This window comes from Ciconia boyciana, chromosome 6 (genome assembly GCF_034638445.1).
Source record: "Ciconia boyciana chromosome 6, ASM3463844v1, whole genome shotgun sequence".
Taxonomy (NCBI): domain Eukaryota; kingdom Metazoa; phylum Chordata; class Aves; order Ciconiiformes; family Ciconiidae; genus Ciconia; species Ciconia boyciana.
In genome coordinates, this window is record NC_132939.1 from 12,576,851 (window position 1) to 12,590,195 (window position 13,345).

The 13,345-nt window shown below is 36.7% G+C and overlaps 1 protein-coding gene across 1 annotated transcript; it reads left to right on the forward strand.

The window, feature by feature from the left end:
* Positions 1-1,491: 1,491 nt before the first annotated feature.
* LYVE1 (lymphatic vessel endothelial hyaluronan receptor 1) lies at positions 1,492-11,293 on the forward strand. The gene is made up of 6 exons (XM_072865851.1): positions 1,492-1,573; positions 6,259-6,418; positions 6,525-6,664; positions 9,214-9,510; positions 10,278-10,356; positions 11,107-11,293. Exons 1-6 carry the CDS (start codon positions 1,492-1,494, stop codon positions 11,291-11,293), a joined length of 945 nt encoding a protein of 314 aa, XP_072721952.1.
* Positions 11,294-13,345: the final 2,052 nt, after the last annotated feature.

A 13,345-nucleotide genomic window follows, 5' to 3' on the forward strand; every position in this document is an offset into this window, starting at 1 on the left:
TGTTATATACTGCTGTAAGAGATTGGGCCTGTGCCCAGATAAAAGTTAATACTATCTTAATATATTAAGTGGGAACTTTCTACAATGCAAACCACAGTTTAAAGAGGTAGCTACTGTTACAATTCTGTTTACAGGACCTTGAAAACAGCCTGGGGATGTAGGACATCTAAAAGTTTACTGAATCACAAACTGAACATGATGTAACAAAATCATCCTGTAGCAAAAAAAGGCTCATACCATTCTGAAGTGTATAAGCAGGTAAAGTAATTTATTAATCAGTACTTGGCATTGGCAAGGCCTCAGCTAGAGAGAAAGAGTGAGCAAGCTGGGGTTTCTTAGCTGAAAGAAAAGTGGGAGCAGAGGCATAAGTCTTTAAATACATAAGATTGTTGCAAAATGTAAGGGAATAAACTATTTTCCATGTCCATTTCCAACAGGAAAAGAAGTGATAGGTTTACACCACAGTACGGGTAAGTCAGTTTAGATTAGGGAATACCTTTTTAACGGTAAAGGACAGTGAAGCACTGGAATAGAGCGTTTGGGGAAATGTTAGGAATTTGTCACTGGAAGTCTTTAAGAACAGGTTAGACAAACATCTGTCAGGAATAACATAAATACAGCTGATCCTACTGACAGTAAAGGGAACCAGCTGATCTCTTGAATTCCATTCCTGCTCTATGTTTGTTGGAATCTCTGCAAAAAAAAAAAAAAAAAAAAATTTCTAAGACTTCCTGAAGGTTTTCTAAGTTATAGCCATGAAGATCATCTGTGTTTTGAATCAGTCTATTGGAATAACTGTTTGTTGGAACTTGACAAAAGGCAGCAGTGAAGGGACTGGCTCCCACCTCTGTCCCTACAGTCTCACAAGGAATCCCATTTATGGTAGTGTCTCCCCAAATCTGTTCAAAACTAGGTATCATATTATCTCTGTGTTATGGTACCTATTTTTGCATTGGAACTCTAAGGCAAAGGAAGGTAAAAGTACTACATTAAGACAAATAGGATAGTGGGGAATGGATGCCCTTCCAATTCCAAAAGAAAAATCCTGCTTGACATGCTGTGATACAATAGAGAATTCATTTTATTTACCAGATAAATAAACAACATGAGTAATGAGCTGTTAATCAGTAAAACAGGAAAAAATAGCAAAAGAAAAACTTCTTTCAAACTGTTTACTGACTTAGCAGTCTAACAGTCTTATCTCCCTTCCTCAGCTGTGTTTTCTGAGTCAGCAGTAGTTAAATTTTCCAGCAAGCCCTACATGAAAGAAAGAGTAAAGGGTGATTAGGGATTTCCAGTCAGTGACCTCACCTTTGAGTGGGACAGTCAACGCATTTACGCTGACATTCTTTCTATGAAGCAGTGCAGTGACAGCTGTAGTTGCTTTCAAGAAGTCATCTCAAAGGTGGTCTGACAGTATCCAATACCTTAAATTTTCTTAGCACAGGAGACAAGTCACCTTGAATTTCTTAATTTTCCAAGTTGGTGACAATGGCAAATTATTTTGGAGTTACCTCAGCAGTGTTTTTCATCTGGGTTATGACATTCATGGCTCAAAATTACTTTATAACAGGTATGTAAAGTTCCACTTTTTAAAGTCTCCTATTTGAACAGTAAAGTACTTGAAAATAGTAGCTAGATTTGCAAACAAAAATGGGGGGAAGGGAGCATGTGTAAATGTGTTTCTGGCATAGGAAACCACAGGGTTTTAAGAATACAGTGCAATGAAAACTACTTTAGCATATAGGGGAACTTTCATTGTTAGTCTAATTTAATTACTGTCTAAATGCTGTAGCATCATTGTCTAAATGCTACAGAACTGCTTGTTTTAAAGATATGGTATTGCATTTAGGATTAAGTTCAGATCTATTGAAATGTGATTTTATTTTGTATTATTTAAAATACCACAGCAAACAGTTTTGTACAATCCTCAGAGAGCAAAACATGCATTAAACCAATTCTGTGTGTCTGTGATAAAATGCAAATCTTTAATGCAAAGTGTTTTGCACTGATTTTGCAATATCCTCACACTGTCTTGATTTGCAACATTGAAGGAAACGTGTGGCAGGGATCTTGCAGTTCATCTCCAGGGCAGTCATGCCTGTCTTCGGTTCATACAGTGCAAAAGTTCCTATTTTGTATAAACTATCTTTTTGAAAAAATTAACATAGGGAATTGCCAACTTTATGGCACAGTTCTTAGATAACTCTCCTCCCTCAAACATTATTATATGAACCTATTTTTTCAATCAGGGTCATATAATATCCCTTTTTTCTATACATTAGTGAAATTTTAATGTCTTCTCCTTCAAATTCCATGATCAACTTGACACAATCTATTCTAACTGCAGTAGCTACTAGGATATCTTTAGATACTTAATGTACATCAGATGCTTCCAGATGTTTCATTGTAATTTGCAAGGAGTAAATGCTTGTTCTACCTATGTAAAAGAATATACACCATTGTTGCAGACAATTGATTTTCTTTTCTACTGAAAGGCTTCTGAAGGAAACCTGGACTGAGTGAATTAGATGCTCAACTCAAGTCCTATTGAAATTCCAGAGGATTGGAGTACCTAACAACAGTAGTCTCCTCCAGCAATCCTAACCACTGAATAATTTTCATTGGGGAAATGGAGAGCTTGAGTCTTAAGACTATATTCCTTCTAGCTGTTAGGACCCCCCTTAGTTTCCCTCCAAGCCTCCCTTGGGGTACCTACTCATGCACCCTCTGCTCATTGGTCCAAGAGCTCCAGTTAAGCTCAGGGCTGATCTCCAGCTGTATCTTCGAGCTGTGTTCTAGCATGCCGTGTCCCCTCCTGTAGTGACTTACTGACTGGGCTTCACGGCTGGACTCTGGACGTAGACTGTAGGTAGCCTTGTCTCCAGGATGAACTTCAGGCATGTGTTATAGGTAGCACCATCTTCTCCTGTTCCCAAATTGACTGTCTGGATGAACCCTGCATCTCACTCATTGTCTTGCTGTCTCTGGGGCTGCCACTGAAACCTGCCCCTGTCACCACTGGGGTCCTATTCAGGTGCTGTGGGACTGTGCCCTGGTGGATGAGGGCACTGTCCTGCCTGTGCTGTGGTCACCCTCAGCTCCTGGCTCCATTTTCATTGTGGAACAGCCTCATTCTTGCTGCTCCCTGACAACAGCAGCCAAAGCAAACTCTCTCTAATAAATCAGAGTGAAGGTGTGGCTCAAGGCAAAGAGATAGAAACAACAGCTTCCCCAAAAAAGCAAGAAGAGAACTAAAGCACAATAAAGCCAATACCTGTAGGTTACAAAAATTGAACAATTTTCTTCCCATCCTGTGACAACTTTGTCTTGTTGTGAGATTCTTCTGTCTAGGTCTTCCCACCTTTCTCAGTAAAACAGATTTTTTCACAGAAGACTCAAATACTGAGGAGAATGTCCCATTATTAGTAGCTTAACTAAATAGAGCAAAGCTTAAAGTACAGCTATGTGCAGCTTGTGGACCAAAAAGGATAATATGCTTCTAAATGATTATTCTGTCTCCTGTACAAACTCAGTTATCTTTACAACTGAGTTCAGAGGTGATTTAAGAAGTGATTAAAAGACTTGAAGAGGCTACTGTTCTCTTTCTGGATTTCTTCCTCACACTGTAAAACTATCTGGAATTTAGATTGAAGGTGATAACTTTTCCAAAATTTTTCTTTTACTTCACCATTTTGTTTTAAAAGGCTTAGCTAATTCTAAAGTACAACTTTGGTCAATGTCCTGTAGTCACATTTCTTAAGACTTAATTTTCTGGTACTGAATTTTTATATTATGCTATGTAGCTATCATACAATTCTCATGTAAAAATATTTGTCCTGTAATTGAATGACTAAAGACTGTAACAGTTTACAAGTATCTAGGCAACTTTCTAAGGTTTCAGGAAATTCCATTCAGTCAGCTGCTCAGCTTTATTTGAAATTTGTAAAGTTGGTCATTGAGAAACTTTCATTCTCAACATTACATTTTTAAAAAGTTGTATTAGCTCAAATCTAAAGATAGGAAAAATAATTGAATAAGTAAGCAATAAGAGTAAGAGTGAAGTCTGAGCATAAAAAGTAGTAAGGGGAGCAAGGAATTTAGGCATAAACCCTAAAGGAGGAGTGGGGTCTTGAAAACTAAGAAAGAGGAATTGTGGGATGTGCCTCAGCAGCTGAGACAGGGAGTTATTCAGGAAACCAGAAACGATTCTCAAGAGGACCAGGAGAGTTGCCTGTTAGCAAAAGAGAATCAAGAAAACTTAATACTGGAACACATAGAATAGAATAGAACAGAACAGAATAGAATAGACTATTTCAGTTGGAATACTACAACGATCAGATCTACAACGGTCATCTAGTCCAACTGCCTAACCAATTCAGGGCTGACCAAATTAAAGCATGTTGTTAAGGGCATTGTCTAAATGCCTCTTAAACACTGACAGGCTTGGGGCATTGACCACCTCTCTAGGAAGCCTGTTCCAGTGTTTGACCTCTCTGACACGGAAATATTTTGGCCAAAAGTAAGACATACAAGAGGACATTCATGAAGACAGGCTGGCTGAAAGGAAGAAATTTGACAGAATTTTGAATCGTCTTCACACTGGGACTACTTGGATAGACTTGAGGTCCTTGGTATCTACACACTTATCTTCACTGAGCAATAGGGCTTCTCTGCATCCTCATGCAATATGTTTGGGCTTGTCTTACGTTCAGGGCTGGATGCAGCCACGATTTGGCTATGGGGACTGCTCAAGTGTTCAGTGGCTCACCTGCCGTGTGACTGGGTCTACACCATACCAGGAAGTGTTAATGGGAGGCCACAGCCTCCATCGCTGCTGAGATAAATCCACCTAATTCAATGATTGCTCTACCAAACATTTAAGTCCAATTAAACTAAATGAAGGACAGCAGAGATGCATCTTTTACCAGAAGCCATTTCCAACCCCACCACACCCAGTGGGAGCAGGAGTGAAAAGCCTGCCTTCCTTTTAGCATTCCACACAAGCTTAGTCATCTTTTTATCCCCTTCTCATAGTGGGAGTGGCTTGGCTGCTAGTTCTGTCTTTTCATTCACAAAATTCAATTTAACCTCTGTTGCTAAGAAGTGATGTGGTGGATCTGCAGGCAACACTTCATCCTGCCTTCAGAGTTTGTGGATTGCCGGTATTCTGACACATAGATTTTATGGAGTATTCATTAGTAGTACATACCTGGTGAGCACACAGTATGAAAAGCATACTGAGCAAGGAAGGAACACCTGTGGCTGTTGGTTATCTGAAATGTTTGCAATGAAATGTTGAAATGTTTCATTTAATATGGCAATTACAGTATGTAACACAAAAAGAAAAATCTTTTTGCCAGTATATGCTTCCGGTGAAATATGGAGGCAAAAGAGTAATATCCTTTTTCTGTGTCTGTGTCAAATCCTGAATTCTGTCCTATGTCCTTAACACAGGCTAAGAGAGCAGAGCAATCAGGCCAGAGCTATGCATTTCCTGGTGCAGGTGTCATGAATAGTGTGCCAGCTGTGGCTATCTAAAAAAGTTGGATGAACTGCCTATGGCGGAGGAACGGGGAAAAGTGTCATAAATTCACCGAGCCTATCCCCTCTTTTCCTGCTGCCTGCCAAGCACTCAGTAAATTGAACACTTGACAGTGGCTGGGGGGTGGAAGCATCATGCCAAGACAGAAAAAAAAAAAAAAGATAAGTTTAGGAGAAATAAGGAACATAAGGAATGATAAAATCTTTATAGGTTTATTTTCTTATTGGTATATTAATTCCAAGAAAAATTATGTATAATAGCTTTGATAGAACTCATACTGGTAAGAGTGGTGTGCTGACAGATTCAGTGCCTCAGTGCAACTGTTAGTTTTACCATTTTAATTTAAAAAAAGAAAAGGAAACAACACCTGTCTGATTGCTCTTCCCATTTTGCATGAATAAGTATGTGTCTTACTAAAGACACATAAGAGTGTCTTTAGTAAGAAACTGACTCCAGGTAATGACTCAAATGCCAACTGTATATGCATTTAGTCTAATAACAGCCAAACCTCTTGAAATTCTAGACTATTGTGTTAAGAAAATATGTTCTATTTTTAAAGTATGTCTTTTTTGCTAGAAGTTAGTTTTCTACTGTCCTCAAGCTAGAAACTTTTAACAATGTTCAATTCAGTTGCATGTGATCTTAAATTCTTCATGAGGAAAAAAGTGTTAATATTCAAATACTAACCTTGAATATTTGTGTCTAAATTACAGGTTCCATTCTTTCACCTTGCAGGATCACAGGTGTAGGAATTTATCTTGAAGAGAAAGTGAATTTCTCAGAAGCAAGTAATGCATGCAATCAACTGAATCTACAATTGGCAAGTAAAGACCAAGTTGAAAAGGCTTTGCAATATGGCTTTGAAACATGCAGGTATATGACATCAGTTAGTGTCTCATTACCTTTAGTGAATGATTTTACACACATCTGAGGCTGGTGATAAATCTAATATTAAAAGGACTGATGGTTTTTATTGTAGCTATGGATGGGTGAAAGATGGAATGGTTGTCATTCCTCGGATAACATCCAACAAGAAATGTGGTAAGGGCAACGTTGGACTAGTGCTATGGCATGCTGAACCCTTTAAAACATTTAAGGTTTACTGCTTCAATTCCTCAGGTATGTAAGCATGACAACTACATTTTTTGTGGTTTGGTTTTTATTATTTTTTTAATATCTGCCTGAAAAAATCATAACACGTGAGTGAGTTCTTATAATTTGTTGGCCCTTCCCCCCCCCAGTCTTAAATGTTGTCAAGCTGTACTTAGCTCTGTAGGGGAAAAAAACTTCCAAGAAATACAAAAGGTCAATTCAGTTAATCCAAATTAATAATTTGGTGCTGCCATGAAAGCTCTTGAAGAAGAGTTGCTTTTACCATTCTGTAACGTCGACACAATGCTCTGAATATGTTTGGATTATTTAGGCACGTTAATTTGAAAGACAGTGAATCAAATCTTTAACCAGGGTGCCTGTGTGTGGTGTGTGTTTTCTTGCAAAAAGACCAAGAGTGGGGTACTTCAGGAAAAGTTGAATGTTTTTTGATAAAAAGAAATGTATCCATTAAACTAACTTAAAATATAAGCTAGAACAGCTGAGAGACCATAAAATTAACCAGATTCCAAATCTATTGTCAGTAAAATCAAACAGCTTCCTTTAATGTGCATCAACCTATGTGTGAAAAGACCTGTCCTTCCCCTCATTCTTGACTGTCTATTCCCAGATTGAAGATACAACAGTGGAACTTGGGCCTTGATATGTGAGATCTCCTCAGCACAATAGATCAGTACTGTTTCTTAATGACTTCTGTGGTATTAACTAAAACTAAGTATTTAACTAGAGGCATTATATTCCTGCTAGTCTCCCATATCTATGGTTATTATGTTGCAACTATCCCCATAATTAGACCATATGCAGGATCAATAAATTATTTCTAATCAGTCCCTAGACCTCGCCAAGAAGTTTTAGATCACAAGAGGAAGAGATTATGTACAAAATCCTGAAATTTTTCAGGAAAGATGTGTGAACAAGGGTTGGAAAGAGCAGGAGAAAGATGGATATGCAAGATATGCCCATGCAAAAATATGAACACCTAAGACCATGTCTGGTGACTGTGAACATTGGAGCTTATGAAGAGACTGAGGATAAAGCTGTTAGGGAGAAGGCCATGCCTTCACCAGTAGGACTTTGTTCATGATCCTGGGCCATTTTAGTGAAGAAGGGTAGCTGATATAAGTAGTCATCTTACAAAGTATCTGACTGCTGATAAGAAAGCACTGCAGAGAGAAAGCACCATTAAAAATTGACTTACCACCTAACCTGTAAAGTTAAAAATGACATGATTGGGCTAACTTAGTTTTTTCTCTACAGTCCGTAGCTTTTATTGATGAATGCATAAGTGAATTAGTACTTGGGCAACATGCTCTAAAAGAAGCTGCTCCTCTTGGTACTGTTATTTCTTCTCTTCCTATGCAACATGGTGTTTCAGTGAATGAAATGTGTGTCATTCTGCATCAGAAATGTTGGGTAGGTTGGGTAATGCTAAGGAGGTAGCAAGTAATTCCAAATTATTTGCTTTGTTTAGCTTTAATTAAAAAAAAATTATACTGTTACAGTATGTGAAGAAAGTTAAGCTTGCTGAATGGTTAGAAAATAATTTAAAGTAATGTCTATTTAACTCTGGGCTGACTCTACATTTCTTTATCTTAATTGCCAAACTGTTGCCTATTTCTTACCCAAAATATTTGGCAGAAGCTCATTCTGTCAATTTTCTTTGTGCCAAAGAAATGCCAAAATCACTTGAAACCTATAGTGGAAAAAGTAAAAAGCCCCTGCCATTCAGCTTTTTATTCTGTGAGTGTAACTGCGTCATCAGACTTCCCATGGGGATTTATTTGCGGAACAGTACTTACGTTGTTTCCCTGTTATTTATGTTGTAGTCTGCTTGTTACTTTAGTGAAATTTTTATGGCTTTATGGAATATAGAACTTCACTAGAAAAGAAGAATTTTCACATTTTCACAGGAGCCTGATTCAGAACTCAGCTTTTCCATTTACATATAAAAGTCTACTTGCACCCACTTTTTACATAGGCAACATTCATATCATTTAAATGATTTAATTCCTGAGTGTGCCTGAAGTTTGTTTCTTCTAGCCGCCATCAGAATCGTGTCATTTTTTTATCTCACACTGGTTTACCTGAAAGTTTTATGGGCTACTTTTGTTTCCAGGAAATCAAAGTAGTGTTCCAAGTATCAACAGTGCATGCATATGTTTTGAACATATACGTAATATAATAGAAATATTTTTGAATCATGCATCTGCAGTTAAGTCTCCTGCCCTGCAGGAGGTCATATTATTGGTTTTTATATGCATTATTATTCTAAGTACTTTTAAGGAGGAATCTTGTCATTGGTATGCAATTATAAAATGAGCACCACACTTGCTCAAAAAAGTGTTTAACTATGTGAGTAATGATAAAAGGTGCATAATCTGGGTTGTAGCCACATGTTTGAAATAGGCATGCCTGATTTGGGTAAAGATTTTGTGAATAAAGAAATAATAATTTCCAGAAGGGAATGACTGAGGAACAATTTCAATAAACATGTGTGTACAGTAATTACAAAACTAACATCCAAAACAACTCTTACGTATTTGCTTTCCCTGCTGCAGATGTTCACATTAATTCCTGTAAACCAGACCCAACTACAACTGTACTACCTTCATCGAGTGCACCAACAGACTTAACTGCATATTCAGGCTCTGATTTGACTGAGAGCATCACAGCAGTGCCCAATGTGACTGAGTCAGAACAATCCCTGAAAAATATAAAATTTCGCGTAATATGTATAACTGAAACTATATTACCAACAGAGGGGACTACTACAAAAATGCCAGAGGAATACTCACCGACTCACTCTAACTACACTGCCCATCCTGCCTTTAAGAATGATGTCATTGTCTTTGGAGGTAAAGGCCATATATGGTAGCTATTTAATCAGAAGAGCTAGTTTATTGCTATTGTTGTTTGCTACTCCAGCATCCATTTTGATATAGCTGAACCTGGAGGTGGAATAGGAGTGTTATAGTCTTGCAAAAGCACAGCTTATAAGGCAGAGGATTTTAAAATAATTTTTAAGTAGAAGTAAGATCTTATTTTATACTTTTTGAAAATATTTTAATATGAAATGGTGGAAGTTCATTCTGGTTAATGTGATTTGTGGTAAATACATTTCTGAGAAAGTCTTAGCAAACAGCATGTACTCAGAGTAATGGCAAACTCAGCAAGCTCTTAAAAACAAAAGAAGCCAAGAAAGTTTTAAGGAGAACTGTTGTTCTCCAAATATGGAGGTGTTCTCAAGATATGAGGTGTGAATAAGTAACCCTAATATACACCAACTGAGAAATAGACTAAATATGAGGAAAAGCTTTCTAACTGTAAGGATAGTTAATCACAAAAATGTGTTCTCTAGGCAGGTTGTAAAAACCCTCCAATGAGCAGATTAGACAAACATCTGTCAGGGATTGCCTAAATACCTGGTTTAGTCTCTCTTGAAAAAATGAGTGGGAGTAACTAACCTTTTGAGATTCCTAATACCTCTGTTCTTGAGTTGATGTGTATGTACCTCTTATACTAGGCTGTTTTTAGAAGAATCTGGATTTATGCTCATGAGCCTTTAGAAAGTCAGAATTAAGCATATATAAAAACTCTATGCTTACTTCACTTTTATCTCTAGGTATCCCCACTGCACTTCTTGTACTGGCAGTCATCTTCTTCATTATTTCAGTTGTTCTAGCAGTCTGCTATGTCAAAAAGTAAGTTTTTTCTTTTTTTTTTTTTTCTCTTGGACTGAGTTAACTCCTAGAGTACAACTAGTGAATATTTTAAATATATAGCTAAAGAGCAGAGAAGTAATAATAATGACATAACAGTATAGCACAAAGAACAAAATCTTAAACCCTGTTGTTATGCAGATAAACTTTGTTGTTGCTGTTGCCTATTCCCTGCTTTAGAAAAGGAATCAAAGACAAATATTGCCTATTTTTGATTAGTCAATCATACTTAATGTGAAACATTTCCAAGTGTGCCAAAACAGCCACACTGAAGTGTGCATCTGTTTGTATATAAGCCTGTTTATGCAGTTTTATTCTTGTTTCTTTGTATGTCAGACTCAAAGTTTTTGTTCTTGGACTATAATTGTGTTCAGAAAAAAGTAATTGTTGAGCTCATTTGTCATGCATAAAGATCTTCAACACAGTGCATCATTAACGTATCAAAAAGTTGTGTGCATTTCTCACATCCTGGCCCAGATAGATAGCTTTATCATTATGTACCACGAATCCTGAATATACATTGTCTGTTTTTGAAAAAAATACAAAAATATTTCTTTAAAAAGCACGCTGCTTGAAAAAGCACAATGATCTAGCATGCCACTATTCTCTGTAACACTTTTGCTTGAGTATGGCAAAGAAAGTTAATTCTAGATATTTTTCACTTTATTTCTTGAGTGATACTACCAAACTATGTCAGCATCTCTGCCTCACTATCCTTTTTTCTATTTAAAGGTACAAGAAAACCTTCCCATTTTCAAACAAGAATCAGCAAAAAGAAATGGTTGAAACCACTGCTCTCAAAGAGGCTAAGTCAAATGACAAAACATCTGAGAAGGAAACAAAGAATAATGGAAAAAAGGTAGAAGAGTCTAAAACCAAGCCTGAGGCCACAGTAAAATGTCTAGAAGCAGAAGTTTAAGGGGAAGAATGTACACTTCTTGATAGAAATATAAAACAAAGCACACAGAACTTAGCAATGCTTTTAAACATGGGTGATTGTAAATACTCATGAATTAATATTTTCTCTATCTTAACATATGAAAACTTGTTTTTTTAATAATTACATCTTTAGCTATAAATGCTTTTGCAGAAGAACATGATATCTTATTTACCTGAAATAAATAAAAAATCCATATTACAGCTCATTTTTCATATTTAATAAAGAAGTAATTAGGAATATGCTATTAACGACATGCAGTGTGTTAACTATTTGCACAGAATTCAGACCAATATATAATGAAAAGGATTTTTTTTATCTGGCTGGAGGATGTCTGCTAACTTAATGTCTAAAATAAAATGATGATACTGTAGCTCTTCCTCATGTAGATTAGCTTATTTCCATTAAGTAGTTGCATACTGTTTTTAAAAAGTCTGTTTACAAACAGAAGAAATAAGTCTGTTTACAGGTGAGTAAAAAAATCAAAGGATCATCCCACTGTCATTCAAATACCCAAGGAAGGGTACAAAGATGCTGATGTTTATATATATACAGCAACAAATAACATTCTTAGATATCTTCATCATATCATAATTTACTGTTTTATTTATTAAAACCTGTATCATTCTTCTGCATCAGATATTTGATGGGGGGGACACACCTTGAACTGTGTCTCAACAGTTATATTTAAGATCTTTTGTGTATATTTAAGTGTGGCTTTCATAATAAAGATCTCAAGTGGTATGGGATGTTTACAGTACTTCATAAAAAAAATAAAGTATGGTAGATATGTTTGTCTAGACAACTTATTCTCATGAAAACTGTCTCAGTAAAAAGAGCTCATATAACCTTAATGTTACGGAAGTAATTAGTTGTTATAAAAGAACACTACCAATTTATCAAATATTTTCTTGAATAAATGGTTTGGATAACTTATTTTTAGTTTCTTTTTAGATCAAGCAGCTTGAAAAACATAGTCTTAAATAAAATAGCAATACAACTGCTCAGAAATATTTCTGATAGCTCAGAAATATTTCATGGCTCCAAGAGTCTGGACTGCATTGATACGCAGTCCACCACTGCCATTAAAGCTATACTGCTGCAGAAAGGCTGTGATTCAGTACAGCTTTAAAAACCGCTAATTTCAGATGTCCATCAACAGAATTTCAGCAGAAAAGTGTGCAACAGAGGAAAGCACTACATACATCCTTCCCACTCAGTTAAATAATTCCTCTCCTTGCAAAGTACTGCAGTAATGCCATGTCTCTCTCCTGCCATGTATCTCTCCTTGCCACCTGACTGAAAGCACTCTATGCCATGTGAGCAGTGAGAGTAGACAGCAGAAATAAGGCCACCAGGGAAGGCCACAGCCAACACTTGTCATGATGGTGTCAGAATAGCAAACGGGCTGCAGGATACAGGCAACGCTAGTGGATTCCAGGTAATTTTGGACTTTTTTGTGACATATTACAATTTCCCTTCCGCCTCTCTTTTCCATGTTTTAGTGATTAGAAATTACCTGTTTGTCTATTCCCCCCCCCCCCAAGAGATAATTATCTACCATTTCTCTTACTCTCCTACTGATATTACCTCTATTCCACAGGTATCAACTTCCTTTTCTCTCAGATTGTCTCATTCACACCTAAAGAAATTTGGAAAATTGTTCTCTATTTCCACTCTGGCTGGAAGTTTGTTGCTTCTGTTTTAGATCTAAATAAGGGCTTTTTTTCCACTGAAGTGTTTGCTTTCTAAAAAAAATCTATCCTAGCTGATATAATAAGATATTGCCTTAACCTATAAATGTCTTGTTTTATCATGTACCTTAAAAACTCAGATAGCTTTCATCCTGACCTTCACACTGACACCTGGCCAATGCACATAGTTTGATCTGCCCCTCCTTTACATTACACAATCCATGCCAACACTGCAAAGGCTAAAAGGAACCTGTTACACTGTTCTGCATGTAATAAAAGCTAGCTATAAGTACTAATCAACAAGTACTGTATTTGATATTGTCTATATGTAATGAGTACT

Coding starts and splice junctions, on each gene's coding strand:
- LYVE1 (XM_072865851.1), top strand. CDS start 1,492: ATGGCAAATTATTTTGGAGTTACCTCAGCAGTGTTTTTCATCTGGGTT. Junction 1,574..6,258: donor TCAAAATTACTTTATAACAG/GTATGTAAAGTT, acceptor TCTAAATTACAG/GTTCCATTCTTTCACCTTGC. Junction 6,419..6,524: donor TATGGCTTTGAAACATGCAG/GTATATGACATC, acceptor TTTTTATTGTAG/CTATGGATGGGTGAAAGATG.